Below are 18,816 nucleotides of genomic sequence, written 5' to 3'. Positions count from 1 at the left end.
ACTCCATCTCTGTAGTTCCCTCTAGGGTATCTTATAAGCCTTAATAGAAAAAAAAATGAGCTATTATGGATAGTCAATGAAATCTAACACTGAATTCATTACATTCTCTACTAAAATCCTCCTCTCTTCCAAGATTCTTCATTTTTGTCAAACGCACCACTGCCATCCTTCCAGTGTCTCAGGTTCTAAATCCCGGTATGACCTGGACTCTTCACATGCCCATCCCACATACCCAATCAGTTGTCAGATCTTGCCGCTTCTGCCTCCATATTTCTTGTATCTAACTCCTTTTCTCCACTTGCAGGTCTGTCCTCTTACCTCAGGCCCCCATTACCTAATGAAACAGCTTCTTAATTGGTCTGCATTATTGAATTCCCCAGTCCATCCTACACACTGCTGCTGAAGTAACTCACCTTAAGATCAGACCTGACTACGTGACTCTGCGTTACCAGTGGCTTCCTACTGCCTCTAGGATAAAACATAAATTCCTTCATTTAGCTTTTAAAGCCCTACACACTATGGCCCCAGCCTGCCCCTCCAGCCCCACCGCTCCCCATCCACTATTCTTTATCCAGCCTTTCTGCTCTTTTCATACAATACTCCATCTCCTGTCTCTATGCCTGGAACATGCTCCCTCCTTACCTGTGCTTTAGAATTAAGAGGCAGCTTTTCCTTTAAGAAGCAGCTTGGGTTCCATCGTCTACATGAGGCCTTTCTTGATACCCCCAATTGCCAGGGCACCACTGTGTATTTGACTATTTCATATGGATTTGTATTTATTCACATTTTTTAAAGTGTAGTTCTCATTTTCCCTTCTAGAGTGTAAGCTGATTGTGGGTAGGGATTATTTTCTTCTTTGTACTTGTATCCCCAGTGCCTTGCACATAGAAGATGCTTAAAAATACTTGTTGATTGATTGATTCCATCTTTTTTTCCTGAGGCTTTTAGTTGTTCTTCCTCACCCTTCCACTCCAACCCTGCCTGCAATTTGACCTCACAACTAAACCTGTACCCTGCCAAAAATAACCAGAAGATGAGGCCTGACCCACCTAGACTCACGTTGAATAACCTATCACCTACCTTCACTGGTCCATCCCATTCCAAACCCTTGTCCCAGGAGCTGTGATAGAGCAGAATTGGGTTCTGAAAAAAAGAGGCGGTTGATTATTTTTCACGACCATGGATGGGGGAAAGTTCATGACCAAACAAGGGATAGAAAGAATCTTAGAAAATAAATTGGATAATATTGATTTCATGAAATTAAATGATTTTTGTACAAACAAAACCAGTATAGTTAGAAGGGAAAGAAGGAATAGAAAACATCTTTGCAGTAAATTTCTCTGATAAATGTCTCAGCCAAGATATGTAAGAAACAAATAAACAAGAGCCATTCCCCAATAGATAATTGGTCAAAAGATATGAATAGGCAATTTTCAAAGGAAGAAATTGAAAGTATCAATAATTTTATGAAAAAATAACCTTATGGAAAAATGCACTAAATCGTTAGTAAAGAAATTCAAATTAAAGCAATTCAGGTGCTATCACATCCATCAAATTGACTAAGATAACAAAAAACGAAAATCACAATTGCTGGAGAGATTGGAGTCCAGCCATTCTGGAAAGCAATTTGGACCAGTGACCAGAGTCACTAAACTATGTACATGCCCCTTGATCCAGCTAAACCACTACTAAGCTTATACCCCAAAGAGAACAAAGAATGGAAAAGACCAATATGTAAAAAATATTCCCTCTTTTTTTCTTTGTTACGGCAATGAAGTAGAAATTAGTAGGGTGCTTATCAATTGGGAAATGGCTGGAGAGATTATGTATATAAATGGAATGGAATATCATGTCATAAGAAATGACAAAAGGAGTGGTTTCAAGAGAAACCCGAAAAGACACGTATAGAAAGAGGCAGACTGAAATGAGCAGAACCAGGAAGATAATCTATACAATAACATTATAAAGACAAGAACTCTGATGGATGTAGTGATTAACTCAATTCCAAAGAACCAGTTATGAAGTATGCTGCCTTCCTTCCTGACAGGGAGGTGATAGACTCAAAATGCAGAATAAGCCATACGTTTTCAAACAGCCAATGTGGGGATTTGTTTTGCTTGGCTATGCATATTTGTTCCTAAGGCTTGTTTTTGGTTTTTGGTTTTTGGTTTTTTGTTTCCAGCAGGAGGTAAGGAGGTGGGCTGGAGGTGGCAGGGAAAGGAGAAGGGAAAAAAAGGTCATTGAAGTATTTTTTTAATGTATAGAAGGAGGAGGAAGGCCAGGAAGAATCATGGATAAGCAGGACAGCTTTGAATGTTACACATTGAATTTAATATGTTTTTTTTAAAGCAAGCTACACATGATAGATAAAACTACAGTTTGATGCATAGAACTACTGTTCTATGTATATACAAATGCTCATTTAAGTTTAGAATAGAAATTAGTTGTTTTATTTAAGAAGCAGTGGTGGATTGAGATTATAGGATCACATGTTTCGAGCTAGAAGGGGTCTTTAAGGTCATCTAGTCCAACCCAGTGACTTGCTGAAGGTCACATGTGACATAAAGGGCTGAGCCAGGGTTTAAACCTGCTGAGGTCTCACAGCCATCTGGAAGTAAGGCCAGGTTAATAGAAGATGTGGCAACCATAGGCAAGGTTGACCTAGGCACAATTGAGGAGTTAAAAGTTTTGTGTTCAGTGTCTGTAGTCTCCATTTCCATCATGGAACATCTGCCACTCATTAGCAAACAGATCTAACATCAATCATTTCTACCTTAATGTGACTCTTAGATTACTCACTTCTTTTTAAAGCCTTGCCTCTGATACTCTAATTGTGCAGTGTCCTTTCAGCATTTTCCTACTGGTATCATTAACAAGTTGAGGAAAGACAGCTAGTTAGGCAAAGATGCCTAACCTGCACCTCTGATAAGCTCTAGGGAATTATGTGCTGTAAAATACTCCCAAGAGGGAAAATGATCTATAGTAAAGGAACCAATCAAAATGTCCTTTCACCTTCTCTTCATAATATTATGTGCTAGAAATGGATCTCTTTGGTTCTTTGTGGAATCATAATCCATTACATTTGAAAAGCACTTGTTTTAAAAGGCAGTTTCACACACTTTGTCCCTTGATCCTCCCAATAATTCTATAAAGTCATCAGGATAGATATTCTCATTTTACTGACAAAGAAACGTTCAGAGAGGTAAAGGGATTTGAATATAGTCATGTGCTAAGAAGCAGCCAGACTGGGACAAGAATTCAGGGCTTGTTCCATCATGCCAGGTTTGTGTACCTGCCCCACAGGTTTTTACTTAAAAATTTTTAAAAACTGTGAACCTAATCATCAACAAACTTTTCCAATGCAAAGAACAGAGAAGAGGACTGTACAATGAACAGCTTGTTGTGTAGTTATTTTTTTAAGAAATATATTAAGATTAACAAGGTAGTGTTGGTTGTTCTTTGTGTCATACCCTTCTGCACATTTTTCTGTGTAGTCTTAAAAAGGTTTTCTTCTTTTTTTTCATGTATCACTACCCACTAATTCACCTTCCTTCCTCCCCAGTAGAAGCCCTTCCTTGTAACAGATATAAATAGTAGGCAAAACAAATCAATATGTTGGCCATGTATGAGAATGATACCTCATTCAGTACTTGTAGTCTATTGCCTCTCTGCTAAGGGATGGGAGGTGTGTTTCATCATTTGCCCTTTGAGGCAATAATTACTTGAGTCAGAGTTATATTTTTATTGTGGTCATCACGTAGATTGTTCTCCTGGTTCTGCTCATTTTATTCTGCAATAGTTCATATGAATCTTTCTCTATTCCTCTGAATCCATCATATTCATCATTTCTTATAGTACAGTAAAATTGATTACACTCATAGGCCATTCCCCAGCTGAGGGGCACTCACATGAAGAGCTGTTACAAATGTTCTTGTTTATGAGAGTCCTTTCCCCATCTTTGCCCTCCTTGCAGGGCATACCTAATAGTATTATTAGATAAAAGAGTATGTAGAATTCAGTAATTTGAGGGGAGAATTCCAGATTGTTTTCCAGAAGTTTCAAATCAATTCACAATACCAACAGTGAATTAGTGTGCCTTTTCCTCTTCTGTTATCTTTGTCCCCTCACCCCCACCCCACAGTGGTTTAAAAAGCCATTGCCAGCTCTTTGACAAGTTTTTTCACCTGCCATAAATCTAATGAAAGGTTTTCCTGGTCAAACCAAGTAACACACTAGAGTAACTATTTCCCAACTTATTTTGACCAAGTTACCTGACTTGGATTTCATCATATTCAAGTTCGAACAATCTCTAACTGATCTTTCCCCCTAAGAAGGCACTTAGCAAATTAGCCATCTTGTTTCAATAGTAGGTTATAGGGGGATGTCACAGCTTCAGTGCGCTTGAAATACAAGGCCTTCCTGAAGCAGTAGCTGCGGCTGCACACGATGGCCTGGTGACCTGGAGAGAAGACTTACCTGAGAGGAGGGTAGACCTGAGTTCTAGCCTCAGCTCTGCCTCTGATCCCTGCTCTGAAGTATGACGTTTCAGTGCTCTTTGCATGAAGCAATATCGCATCCTTGTGGTGAAAGTCAGAAGTTGCTTTAGACTGGCCACAACACAATCCTACAGGGAATGTTTGCATTATTGGCTTCCCTTCCACAGTTCATCTCATAATGTAACTTCCCTGGTGCTCTTCTGTAAAAGGTGCGGCTTATAAGTGAATTATCCCTGGAAAGACTGTCCAGTCCTAGGCCAATAGCAGGCACTCAGCCAAACTGAGAAGCAAGCCAGGTTTGTCAAGGCCCCTTGCTACCTGTTCTAATTCCCCAACTTTCAATGCCTGCCTACCCACAGGATCTCCACTATTCTCAGCTGCTCTGTACTTTCTGTCCTGAGAAGGGACCTGATGTATTTATTCACACTAAGGAAAGGGCTCTGGCCTCAAAGGATAAGCTTTCAGATCCCACTTCTGATCCTTTTTACCTGTGTGACCTTGGACAAGTCACATATAGTTCCTGAGCCTCAGTTTCCTCTTCTTTCTTGTCTCAGATGGCTTCCAAGGTCCCTTCCTGCTCTGGATCCATTTTCTTACAGTTTTTAGACTTATCTTATTACTTTTCTCGTGAGTATATGCATGGTAAAAACACTAGCTTGGAGAGAACCTTAAAAAATCCAGATCAGTTTTTCACTTTACTGAAGATGGAACTTTGGGCATATAATGATTCATACTAATTGAGAATGAAATAATGCCTTAAAGTTTACAAAGTGGCTTGCCTCGAAACCCTGTGGGGCAAATAGTAGAAGTATCCTTATCTCTATTAGATAAGAGATTAGATCTCTCATATCTATTATCATAGATCAGTGAAACCTGGACCAGCTCCTGAAATGTTCTGACCCTCTTTCCCCCTGCCTCTTCATTGAAGTAGAAGCTGGATGACCACTTGTTGGGGGCAGGGAATGTGGCAGAGGTCCAGCTACAGGTTGTATGCCCTTGAGGCTCCTTTCAATGTTGACTCTAATTCTTCAGGAATAATCATCTTAGAAAGGAAGAAAAGGATAAGGGCACAGGAGAGGTAATGGGAGGAGGAAGAGATGAGGACAGGAAGATCAGTGCCTTAAAATCCAGCTGGAAAATGGCTCTTCCATCAGGAGAACACTGTACACAGTAACAGCAATCCTGTATATTGAACAACTGTGAATGACTTATTGGGGCTGGGGGGATGGGGAACCTGCGGCCTTAAGGCCGCATGTGGCCCCGTAGATCCTCAAGTGTGGCCCTTTGACTGAATCCAAACTTCACAGAACAAATCCCCTGTATAAAAGGATTTGTTCTGTAAAACTTGGACTCAGTCAGAAGGTGGCATCCAAGGATCTAGAAGGCCACATGTGACCTCAAGGCCCCAGGTTCCCCACCCCTGCCTTAGCGCTTCTCAGCAATACAATGATCCAAGACAGTACCAAAAGACTCATGATGAAAAATGCCATCCATATCAAGAGAAAGAACTGATGGAATCTGAATGCAGGTTGCAGCATACTATTTTTCATTTAATTTTTTTGTGGGGGCTTTTTTGGTCTGTGTCTTCTCTCACAATATGGCTAATATGGAAATATGTTTTGTATGACTGTACATGTATAACATATCAAATTACATGCCATCTCAGAGGAGGGAGGCAAGGAGGGAGGGAGAAAATTTGGAACTCAAAATTTTTTAAAATGAATATTAAAAATTGTTTTTACATGTAATTGAGAAAAAAATAATTTTTAAATGGTTCTACCACTTTGGCCATGAAAAATGGAAACGAAACGTTAATTGCATTCTTGTGCCCAGTCAGGAATTCTTGCAAGCAAAGGAGTTGTGTGTGGATTTATGTGTGTTATATATGTTAGGGGACTAGGGGTGTGGAAATCGTGGTACTGTTTTTGCTTTTGTTTTTTTAAAAAAATCAGAGTCATAAGATAGAGAAAGCTTAAAGGTTCCCAAGCTTAAGAAAAACTGAAGGTAGAGGGAGGAATGGGAACTTGAACGTCAACATTGCCACCTTCTGTTGACAAGACATTAATGCAAGCAACTTCATTTGGTTGGTTGATGGTAGGGCAGATTTTATAATTTTTTATGAAATTATTCAGATGCATAATGGATATGTATCATGAGTTTTAATAAGCCATTGGCCACCTCTTAATAGTTTCTGATTTATACACTGAAAGACGCACCAAGTGAAGTTGCAGTTCCAGTCTTCCTGCTCTCCCAATCATTTGAAAGCTGCTGTCCTCCCTCATCACCCGTGCATAAAGCCTGCCAATAACAGAGCTGACATTTACGCAGTGACCCTCAAATCAGTGGGCAGATAGATAAATAGTTACTGGGCACTTACTATCTGCTGCCCATTGTGCTAAGCCTCACTGGGGGCTGTGAAAGGCCTATAATTTAATTAGGATAATAGGGATAGGACTGGAGACTAGACTTATGATCTCATTGCTATAGGGAACTCCCGGAGCAGATTGGCACCTTCACTGCAACTTAGAGAGTAGCCAGGGCAGGGAGATGTTAAGTGACTTATCCAGGGTCACATAGCCAGTATGTGTCAGAGGGAGGACTTGAGTCCAGGCATTCCTGGCCCTGAGGCTGGCTCTCTATCCAGTACTCAGTAAGAGTCAGAAATACAAAAGGATAATTGTCAGATGGGAGGGAGAGACAGAGGCAGAGATGGAAAAAGGAAAGACAGAGAGAAAGGAAGGAGGGAAAGAGAGAAATACAGAGAGAAAGAAAAGGGTGAGAGGGGGGAGAGAGAAAGGGGAGGGAAGAGAGAGAGAGATGATCAAAGTTTCCCAAAGGAGGAAGTACTGGAGCTGGGTTTTTTCACAGGGAAGAATTTAGGAGAGGAGCAAGAGGGAGGGAAGAAGAAGAAGCAAGATTCAAGTTTCCAGATCCTACTTTGTAGGAACCCGCTACTCCAAATACTTTGAAGGATAGCCTTGATTCTAGGAACGGGAGGTAGAAAAGATCTGCCTTCAGCTGGTCAAAGGATCAGATTGACTGATCTCGGACCAGGGTTTTCAGGAGCAGAGAGAAGGCTTCCCACGCTAGATTCTGACCCTCGTGCGTGAAGTGCACCTCATGCATGACCCTCGTCCAGGTGGGTGGGGAAAAAATCTAGAAGAAAAAATTCTAACAAAACCCCCCAAAAAAACCTCTGTTGGAAGTAGCCTTACCAGATTCTAAGATAAAAAATTCCAAACACACACACACACACGCACGCTCCTCCCCCCTTTCCCTCTTCTCTCCTCCTTCCCCACATGACATTTATATCAGGTTTGTCGGTGGTTCCCCAGTACAGAGTTTAATCCCCATACTCTCTAATACCCTTCATAGCATTTATAAATAATGTTTCATTCATAGCATACCTTTAATACCCACCCTTCCACTGTCCTTTCTATCCTGCATGTACTTTGTGTTACAGCAGCCGTACATCTCAGATTTCTTAGGACGGACCCCCCACATCAAGAAAGGAAAGTCAGATCAACAAGCATTTATTATGTGCCAGGCACTGCGCTAAGAGCTGGAAATACAAATACAGACAGACAGTTCCTGCCCTCAAGAAGCTTATTTTCTAACGGAGATGACAACACATAGAAGGAAGCTGAAAGGGGGACTACCAAGGTAGAGACATGGTAGAAAAAGTCAAGAGAGAACTTTGAATCATACTTTGAAAAATGAATAGGTTTTGTCTGACCAGATACTCCAAATTTGGGTGCAAAAAATATGGCCACCATACCTATTTGGTCTGCATAGAGACTTCTGTCACTTAGTGGAATAGGTATCCTTTCCATTTCTTTATGATTTCGCCTCCCCACTCACCAGACTCAGTCATGGACCAAACCATGGGTTTACCAAGCTGCAGTGATTTTATTGGCAAATAGATCATCTACAGAGGCTAGGGAGTCTCCTGGGGGCTGAGCATGCTACCCAAGGCCTATTTTAGCAGCATTCATCTTCTCACTTCTTTCCTCCCCTTCACTGCATTCTTCCTCTGCCCTCCCTGATGCACCAGGAAACTACACAATCATAAACTGGCAAATGAAGGGCAGCCGCTCTTTGCACCGCTTATCAAACCACTTGCCCACAGCCACCCCGGACATGACAGCACAGTTTTCCACCTTCCCACCATCTGGCTGGGTGGTGATCTCTGTCTCCCAGTTCTTGTAGCTGATCTTGCTGCCCGTCATGTCCACCCAGTTGCCTTCAGCTGCCATGTCATTGAGGCCGAGCCAGATCTCTGCCTCAGTGCCTATGCTCTTGCGTAAGTATTCGTAGAGGGAGTCATTCTCATCGCCATTCTGTGGAGTACTGAGGGTGCCCCCACGAGAGATGCAGTCCTCACTAGCTTCGTGATAGGTCTTGGCCTGAGGGAAGGCCAGAAAGCACTTCAGGTGGATCTTGGTGCCCTTTAGGCAAACTAGGAAAAAAAAAATAGGATTCTCAGGGACCTGAAATCAACAGGATCTACCCCACCCAGCAAACAGGCCTGTCTTCATTCCTTCACTTAATAATTGTTTGTCTAGTGCTTGCTATGTATGTGCAAGGCATCTTCAGGTCACTCAGATACCAGAGCATCTGCTAGGAGAAGGGTTGTCATATGAGAGAGAGATTGGATTTATTCACCTTAATCCAAAGGGTTGAAGTCAGTGCCATGAGCAGAAGTTGCAAGGGGGCAGATTTACTATGGTTATCAAGTCAAAATTTCCTGACAAGGAGATCTGTCAAAAAACGGAACAGTTTCCTCTTCACTAGATCTGGCAGGCTAGATCATTACTGGTTGGGGAATAGTTTAGTGGGGATTCTTGGTGTAGTATGGATTGGATTTGATCACCACTGAGACCCCTTCAGATCTGAGATTCTCTAATTCTGTGATCTCCCTGAAGACCTAAATGGGTTCTATACGTAAGTAGTAGGTGAGTAGATAGATAGATAGATAGATAGATAGATAGATAGATAGATGGATGGATGGAGATAGATGAAAGATAGATGGTATCACATCCCCTGTATCACACTGTTCCTCAATACACTTAGACATCACCTAGTTCAGTGCTCCTCACCCCAAACTATACCATGGGCTATGATATTTAAATTTGTTACAAAATTCTTTGCTCTCTGCACTTGTAGGAGAGCTGTTGTGGGGGGGAAGGGGGGCAGGGGAAGGGTCCCTACCAAGGGGGACGAGAGAACCAGGAGTGGGAGGACTCAGACACAGGGAGAAGGGGGAAAAGAAGTAATTTTTTTTTTCTGTTAATAGGTTCTTCAAAGTAACAACCTTTGGCATTAAAAATTTTGTAGAGTAATAGGTATTAATATTGAACAATCAACACTACCCTTCCTGTTAATCAGTTTTTCTGTGACTCTAAGCACCAGCCCTCTGATTCCCCTTCCTGGCCTATGTGTATGTATTTCCCTATATGTATGTATTGTCTTCACATATTAAAATGTAAGCTCCTTGATGGCAAGGACTGTCTTGCTTCCTTATATTTGTACTCTAGTGCTTAGCATAGTGCCCAGCACATAGCAAGAGCTTAATAATTTAAAAAAAAAAAATTTCTCCGTGTATCAGCAATTGGTGATTTCTTTTTTTTTCTTTTCTTTTAAAAGGCAATTGGGGTTAAGTGACTTGCCCAGGGTCACACAGCTAGTAAGTGTCAAATGTTTGGTCTGAGGGGTAGATTTGACCTCAGGTCCTCCTGACGTCAGGGCTGGTGCTCTATCCACTTCGCCACCTAGCTGCCCCGCATGGATTGGCAATTGGGCAACAATTATTTCTAGTCTAACCCCTTCCTTTTAAAGATAAGGAAAGAGAAGCTGTTAAAATCCAGAAAACTTGCTGGTTTGGGGGCCTTTTGGAGACCTGCAATACTTCCTTGCAGCAGTTCTGCTCTGTATATACCGGCTTCTTCCTGGCTTTCCCAATCTGATTCCCCAGCTGTTCTTTAGAGTGTCTCTGTTTATGACTTTAGCAATGGACAACCATCTGGAAGCACCTGATAGAGAAAACCTCCTCCTCTCTGTAAAATGATATTACTTGTTCCTGGGTCTTCCTGGGTCACTGGGTAGTGGAGGTGACAGGTACATCACCCCACCTACCTCTTTACACTGCTCACAAATAAAAGTGAGGCAGAAAACTTGGGGAAGGTAGGTGTAGGAAACCCATGGAAGGCTGCCTTTCTTAAGGACCAGAAATACCGCACTTCCTTCTCCTGCCAAGGCCCAAGGCTCTAGCATCTGACCTCCTCTACCCTGTCTACCCTGCCCCTATCACCAGATGATCGAATTTAGGTGCTTTGTGTGCTAATGGCCTGCCTGAATCTTTTCCGAAGCCCTTCTGAAAATCTAAACTGCTCATGTAAAATGAACAAGGCCACATGAGCACAGCGAGCACTTAGTAATAGAGTCAGTCCTGGAACCCAGGTTCTCTGACCCAAACCATACCTCATTCCTCTCTCCCTACTGAAACACTGCTGATTGAGTTAATCTTCCTTGCTCTTGTCTCCCCTCTTAGCTTGGAGGTCTCCTGAGGTGTTGCAGGAACAACCCCTGTAACTCTATGTGCTCTGGAGGCCCCCCCTCAGCATTATTCCTGCAGAGCTGTTGTTGGCATGACTTTCTCTCCTTGCACCTTTTCCACCTCCACCCATGCTGGGCTTGCCAACAAAAAAACTTTTTTTTAAATAGCTATAGTATGACACGTCAGTAAGAAGCAACTAACTCCTGTGATAAAATCCTGCCAGCCAGCTGGCAGCCCTACCCTCTGCCCAGCCCCAGCTAGTAAGGGAAAAATACAGAAGAGTTGCTTTGGCTATAAAATATCTGAGGAAAAAATCAGGCTTGGAAAGAATGACTTCACCTATGCCCAATTCATTTGGCTACAGAGCCAGCCAAGTGTAGCCACCTGTATCTGCTTCCTGTAGCATGGCTCTTTCTGATTGGTTCATCCTGTTACTGGCTGGAGGGGAGCTCTCTGGTCAACCATCTCTTTGTTAGCCTCAATCCTGTTTCCATGGATAGAGTGTGTACTGACCGGGTGGTCCCTGTCAGCTCCCAGAAGTACTTTCTTACCTGTCTGGAGGGCCTGCTGCTCCTTTAATAAAGCTACATCCTGGGCCAAGCTGTCCAGCTGGCTCTTCATCTCTTCTATCATCTTGGTATTTACAGGCTCTGAGGAACAAGTCAAGAGATAATAATTGCAGAACTTAGCAGGGATGGGAGAATCTTCTCTCCACTCATTCCAGCAATGAGGGCCTTGCCCACCCACCAGCCTTCTAATTCCTTTCTCACTCAATGGTCCCTCCAGCTTCCCCCCTCCTCTTCCCATTTGAGGTTATTATGGTTTACAAGTTAGTGTAAATGTGAATTGTTGGCATCCTAGCAGGAGACCTTACTTTTTACCTGCTCCAGGAAAGCAAAAAACCTGCTTGTGAGAGTTTGGTTTCTGTGTGTCAAATTGGGGTTGGGAGTTGCAGGGGCAGAGGGACCTTGCTTATCCCTACCATATCAGACTGAGAGCTAGGGCATGGGAAGTGTGGCGCCCAAATGGCCTTGGGGACTGTGGTTGGACAGTAACCACAGTGATGACGGATCTCTCACCAAGGTTTGTCGGCAATCTAATTGCCTTCGTAAATAACTAGTCAGGCTACCCGGGAATTAGTGGTTTTACCTATACTTTGCATATGGATTTTGGAACTTAGCTATTGGCTTATTATGTTGTAGCTGTTTTGTTCTTCCCCATTACAGCGGGAATACATCAAACATGTATTCCTGACCTGTGGTCTACAATCATCTTTTAGATGATAATAGGATTTGAAGCTGGGAGGGACCTTAGAGATTATGTCATTGAAAAAAGACGCGGTCAAATCCATGTCTACCTGTGAAAATTCCATCTATAGCATCTCCCACAGGTGGTCATCCAGCCTTTGATTGAAAACCTCAAGTGAAGACGTTCTGCTTTTAGATATCTCTCCTTGTTAAGAAGCCTTTCCTAACAATGTTAAATCCAGCCCTGCCTTTCATTTTACAGATGAGCCTCAGAGAAGGGAAATGACTTGCTTAAAGCCACACAGGCAGCAATTCTAGAACTGGAAATTAGATCCACATTTGGATCTCTGCCTTCAAACCCAATGCATTTTTTTTGCTGCACGTAACAATCTTAAGTTTTTTAGACTGCTCTTGAGAACACCTCTGAAATTCTTCTTCTCCTCCTCTCTCTTGGCTTGGACTGGAGAGCAGGATGTATTTGGAGAGCCTCCTCTGCAGGCAACCATCTATTTGTCAGAACTGTAGCTTGGGGATGTGGGAAGGAGACGGGGTGTGACAAGGGCTTTGTCCCAGGGTGCTGAACGGTAGAGGGTGTTGACAGGACTTGGGGTCTTTCAGCTGCTTAGAAACATCTGACTTGGCACGGAGTTATCAAGAACAGGGATAGGGACAGGGAGCAACCTGGTGAGAATAGTTAGTTACAATGACAGCTAGAAGGTAAAGTGGATAGAGTGTTGGATTTGGAGCCAAGAAGACCTAAGTTTAAATCTTGCCTCAGACATTTACTAGCTGTGGGACCCTGGACATTCAGCCTCCATTTCCTCATCTGTAAAATGGGGATAATAACGGCACCTACTTCATAGGACTGTCTTGAGGATCAAATAAGATAATATGGGGTCTGCCTCTACTTCTCCATCCCCTCCTCCATATTAAATTAAGATGCGTTTCATTCTACTTGCACTAGGTAAAAAATTACTAATTATATCTCTGCTCTCTGGAAACAATTCACTGAATCTTCGGCTCTCTTGGGGGCTGGTGCCCTTCTCTCCACTTTAGTCTGACATTCTGTGCAAGTTATCATGTGATGGCAGCTTGGGTCCAGAATGTCTCCATGGATGCTAAGCCGGGAAGATGAAAGGCTGTGGGTGATGCATGATACAGGTGCAGGGCTCTCCTCCAGGGCAGTAGGTGGCTCTCACAGCCCGCCTCATTCTTCTCCGAGGCTCTTTATTACTAATCCGTGCCCAGCAGTGAGAATGAGGTTCCTTTGCCCTAGACTCAGTTTCCAGGTGTCATTGCCAAAGCTCTAACTTTATATTGGCCCCCACTTCCTTCTCAGCTTTGAAGAGCCCCGCGGGAGTTCTCAGCAGTTAGGTGGGGGCACTTCTTTCTCAGATTGTTGGGCTCAGAGCTCCCTCCCTTTTCCTTCCAGATAGCAGCCTATAGTGAGCTGATTACTGTACTGGGAATCAGGAGACACCTTGATTTGAATCCCAGCTGGCTCACTTACTAGCTGGGTGATTGTGGACAAGGCTCCCTCCTCTTTCACTCCTACATGGGATACGGCAATCTAGTCCATGATCCCACTCGCCATCTCTGTAATTTTCTGAGCCAAATTACCCCTCCCTGCCCACCATTCTCTTACAGTGTGTGGCCTCCCCATTAGAACATCATTTGGCAGTTAGTCAGTGAGCATTTATGAACTGCTTACTATGTGCCAGGCACTGTGAGATGCAATGTGTAAGCACTAGAGACACAAAATTAAAAAACAAACCAACAAACAAAAACCTGCTGTTAAGAAGCACATCTTCTAAAAGAGGAGACAATATGTAAATACAAGGTACATACAAGATATATACAGGTGGAAACTCAGTTGAAGTCAGGAACAGTTTTTGCTTTTGTATTTTTATCTCCAGAGTTTACCACAGTGCTGTGCACATAGTAAACACTTAATAAATGCTTTTTTATGCATTTATTCATTCACTTAACCTCTCTGAGCTTCAGTTTTCCCATCTGTAAAATGGAGATAAAAAGAATTCAATTTAGCAAGTACTTATAGTGCCTCTCTTAGGCCTTGGGGATATAAAGATTAAAAAAAAAAGTTCCTGCCTTCAAGTAGCTTACATTCTCTTAGGAGGGACTAACTTGAATGCAGAAAAAATATATTAAGAGTAAATTCAAAATGATTTAAGTAAGGGGAGAGCACTACAGTTGGAGAAATCAGGAAAGGCCTTCTATGAAAAGGGGTTTCTGACCTGTAATAATCATAATAATAATAGCTAGCATTTATATAAAGCTTTAAGATTTGTAAAGCACTTTATAAATGTCATCTCATTTCATCCTGAGAACAACCCTGGCTGCAAGGTAGTATTACTATCCCTATTTTACAGATGAAGAAACTGAGGTAGATAGAGGTTAGTGATATGCTCAGGATCACAGCTAGTAAGTGTCTGAGTCTGGATTTGAACTCAGATTTTCCATACTTCAATCCCAGCGCGTGTGAACTTTAAAGCATTATATAAGTACTGGCTACTATTGCTATTTCATCTTTTACTGCCTTTGTTGCCTTACAAGCTGCTCATTAGACTGTGAGCTCCCTGAGGACAGGGAATATCTTATGCCTTTCTTTGTATCCCCAGCACTTAGCACCGTGCCTGGCATATAGTAGGTGCTTAATGAATGCTAGTTGGTTCTACATTACACAGACTTGGGGGGATGGTGGATAACCACCTCCCCTGCCTCAGAAACGAAAAAGATAGTGAAGCAGGCACAAGTCACCTTTGTAAACCATAAAAGGTTATCTCTATATTATAGAGAGGAGAGCAGACAATATTAAGAGTTGGAGGGGACCTAAGTGCCCATCCAGGCTAAACCCCTTATTTTCTAGATGGAGAAACTGAGGTGCACAGAAGGGCAGTGGCATTTACAAACACCCCTTTCCCTTTTCTTTATTTGTGACCTTCCCCACCCTGCCTGCTTCCATTGCTCCCTCATGTTTACTTGTCATGGCAGGCATTTTTCTCTTCAGGAGACCCCACCCTCCCTCGGCTCAGATTCCCTTGGCTCCTGCCCTAGTTGGTAACATTAGTTCATTTCCATGGCATTGAGCTTATGTTGCCACAAACAGAAGATTGTGATGGCCCTTGGCCAGATGATGCTGGCTGTGGAGCTGGAGGGAGAGAGCCCTAATTCTCAGCCAAAGCGTCCCGAATGACAGCCGAGGGAATAGGGGAAGAGCTCCAGCCAATTGAAGCCACTCTTAGCGATCCCAAGAAGAAAATTCCCCTCTAATTTCAAATACCGTCCCTGCTATCAATTAAGCCTCACCAAAGCTTAAAACAGGAGGGAAAAAACAACATCCTCCCCAAACCACAGAATAGGCAATAGAAAACCAATAGTTTCTTTTTTGAATTTCAAGAATTATGCCCTTCTTGAGCAATGTTAGTTATATTAAACATGTAGTAGGTTATGATGGGTTTGGGTTGTTTTTTTGTTTTTGTTTTTGTTTTTTAAGGAAAGCCCTAGAGGAGTAACTCATAATCTTAGTTGTCTGGGGCCCTAAGAGGTTAAATGACCATGGTTACACAGCCAGTATGGGTCAGTGGTCAGTCAACAAGCATTTTTAAATGCCTACTATGTGCCAGGCACTATGCTAAGCACTAGGGCTACAAAGGAAGGCAAAAATACAGTCTCTGACCTCAAGGAGCTTACATTCTAACTGAGGAGACAACATACAAAGAACTATGTACATGCAAGATATATAGTGTAAATGGGAGGTAAACTTAGAAGGAAGATCCTGGGGGTGAGAGAAGATGGGAGGGACCAGGGAAGGTCTCCTGTAGAAGATGGGATTTGAACCCAGATCTATCATAACAATGCTAAGCTGCCTCTCAACCACACTCTATACTGTGCCTTTCTCCAGTGCTCATAGTGGAATCCACTTTTCTAGGAATTTCCCTATTCCATTGCCCAGGAACCTGGTCCTCCCCTTCTTTTTAGCTCAGCTAAGAAGTCAAATATACAAAACATATCTTACCTAAGAAAATAAAATGAGCACTAGAGGGTAAAGGGTGAGGCTTCATGCCCAATTGCTAACTCATCTTCCTGGAAGAGAGGGGCGGGCTGGAAGGCCCATCCTTACCTTTCTTGGCATTGGCTGCCTTTTTTGTTTTGGGGGTTGGTGGCTCTGTGCTTGTCCACGGGAAGAGGATGAAGAAGCACAGGAGCAGATAGATTCCTTTGGACCTCATGTTGCTGTTCCTCCTCCTAGTGTGTGATGGAATGGAATGGCAGCAAGCTGGAGAGCACTCGACTTCTTAAGGCAGCTGTAATCAAAACCTCTCCATCCAGGAAACCCTTCCAGATTCTGGCCGCTTGCATTCCATTTAGAAGGGGGAAAAAAGAGGAGTGCACAATCTGCAAAATAGACTAAAGTCTGGGACTCACGGAGCCCAGCCAGGCCAAAGAAACCGTGCACCAGCAACCTCTGTCTAGCAAATCAAGAGTTCCTTATTTCTGGGACTACAAAATATAAATAAATAAGAAATAGAAGCTTTTTAGTGCCCCCAATGAGGTGCTTATTAATAAAATGAGGAAAAGATGGAACCTTCCAGCGCTACCATTCTTGTCACTGATTCTTAGTGTCAGTGTGGTCAAGTAGAAAGAATACCAGAAGTGGAGTCAGAAGACCTGAATTCAAATTCTGATCCTACTACATACTTTCTATATGACCTTGGACAAGTCATCGAATCTCTTTAGGTCTCTATTTCCAAGACCTCTGAGGTCCCTTCCAGCTCTAAATCCATGTCTAGCATTTAGTGTTTCATGAAGCCTCCAAGGAACAAAATCTCTGGGTCCTTGAACAGGTGATGCCTCCATCTATTTGTTTAAAACCATTGCTATATATACATTCAATTGACTGTTGTCTCTCTTCTAAGTTATGCTGATATCTTTAATTCCAGTGGCTCCCTATGAACTCCAGGATCAAATACAAAATGCTCTGTTTGGCATTCAAAGTCCTTCAAAACCTAGCTCCCTCTTACCTTTCCAGTATTCTTATGTCTTACTCCGTGTACTCTTCAGTCTGCTGACACTGACCTTGCTGCTCCTGGAACAGGACACTCCATCTCAGGGCTCCAGGCATTTTCTCTGGCAGGTATTCCCCATACCTGGAATGTTTGTCCTCCTCATCTCTGCCCCCTGCCTTCCCTGGTTTCCTTTCAGTCCCAATAAGAATCCCATCTTCTGCAAGAAGTCTTTCCCAAACCTTCTTAATTCTAGTGTCTTCCATCTGTTAATTATTTCCTGTTTATTTTGTATATGACTTATTGGTATATATTTGTTTGCTTGTTGGCTCCCCATTAGAGTGTGAGCTCCTTGAGGGCAGGGACTGTCTTTTGAGGTTATTATTTGTATCTCCAGCGCTTAGCCTAGTGGTTGGCACATAGTCAGTACTTTAAAAAATGTTGATTGATTGACTTCCAATTTACCACAAATTCATTCCTTCCACCCCCGACCCCTCGAACTTCCCCCTCCCCCCAGGAAAGTGCAAACCACAGGCTAGTGCTATGGATCTATGAACATAGGTCAATTGGGGGTAGGGGATGTAAGGGGATACTTAACACAGATTCTATAACATAGAAGGAAGGGGAAACTGTAGTGAGTATTTATGGCTATTGTGAATATTTTGTAGGATTTGTTTGCTTTCTTGTTCCTAACATTGAGCCTAAATTGCCTCTATGGATGAGAACATTCAAAATTTAATGGAAGCAAATTATAGTGTCATTAAGGGGAATGGTCCCAAAGTCCAGCCACACGTCCTCTGTGATGGAAACCTTTCAAAGAGGCCTGATTAAGGCCTGCCAAGGAAAAAATTGGAGACCAAGGTTTTGCTTAGTTGCACGGGATTATGCATGGAATTCCTTAGGTATGTTCTTTGGGCTGAAGAAGAAAATTCACTATTGATCAGATACTCTACCCTTTGGTCCCCGTGCGTTGCCATGACAGAAGGAGAAAAAGAAATGACAACTAACAAATCAATTCCGTAGTTCCAGAAGCCTTCCTGCTCTAGAGCTCTCCAGGCTTTAGAGCATAAAGAAAAGGAAGAACCAGAGAAAACTGCGGTGATGGAGAAGCCTGTGTTGCCTTGGTGCTGTCCTGGGTGATCACCCCTGCTGCCTGCTGCTCAAATTCTGTGCTCTATGGCTCTTGAGTCACACTCAGTTAGATGCAATTAGGTGGCAATGGTAGGTACAAGTATGTTGCAGTATATTGCCAAAATTGACTTGCAAAGAGTGGTGCAAAAGATATTATCAAGGACACGAATGATTAAAAAAGACCAGTGGATAAGTCACGTAGCTTGAACAAAGGATGAAATGGATAGCCTGAGTGTTTCATTGAAACCTATGAGTATTAAAGAACCCAGAGGAAGGTCTCTAGCCCCTTGAGTAGATCCTTTATCAAAGACTGACTGAAGGATATGATCAATCATTGCACAAAACAAGAAAAAAAGAATGCT

At 42.7% G+C, this 18,816-nt stretch overlaps 1 protein-coding gene across 1 annotated transcript; it reads right to left on the bottom strand.

The window, feature by feature from the left end:
- Window positions 1–8,381: 8,381 nt before the first annotated feature.
- CLEC3B (C-type lectin domain family 3 member B) lies at window positions 8,382–16,696 on the bottom strand. The gene is made up of 3 exons (XM_027872415.1): window positions 16,441–16,696; window positions 11,604–11,702; window positions 8,382–8,955 (listed from the first exon to the last, which is right to left on the bottom strand). The coding sequence occupies exons 1-3, from the start codon at window positions 16,547–16,549 to the stop codon at window positions 8,555–8,557; spliced, it is 609 nt and encodes a 202-aa protein (XP_027728216.1). The 5' UTR covers window positions 16,550–16,696; the 3' UTR covers window positions 8,382–8,554.
- Between the last annotated feature and the right edge of the window lie 2,120 nt (window positions 16,697–18,816).

The sequence above is a fragment of the Vombatus ursinus genome, unplaced genomic scaffold (genome assembly GCF_900497805.2).
Source record: "Vombatus ursinus unplaced genomic scaffold, bare-nosed wombat genome assembly UNPS02014799.1, whole genome shotgun sequence".
NCBI lineage: Eukaryota > Metazoa > Chordata > Mammalia > Diprotodontia > Vombatidae > Vombatus > Vombatus ursinus.
Note: the sequence above shows the minus strand (reverse complement) of the source record. Positions and strands in the feature narration are given on the sequence as shown.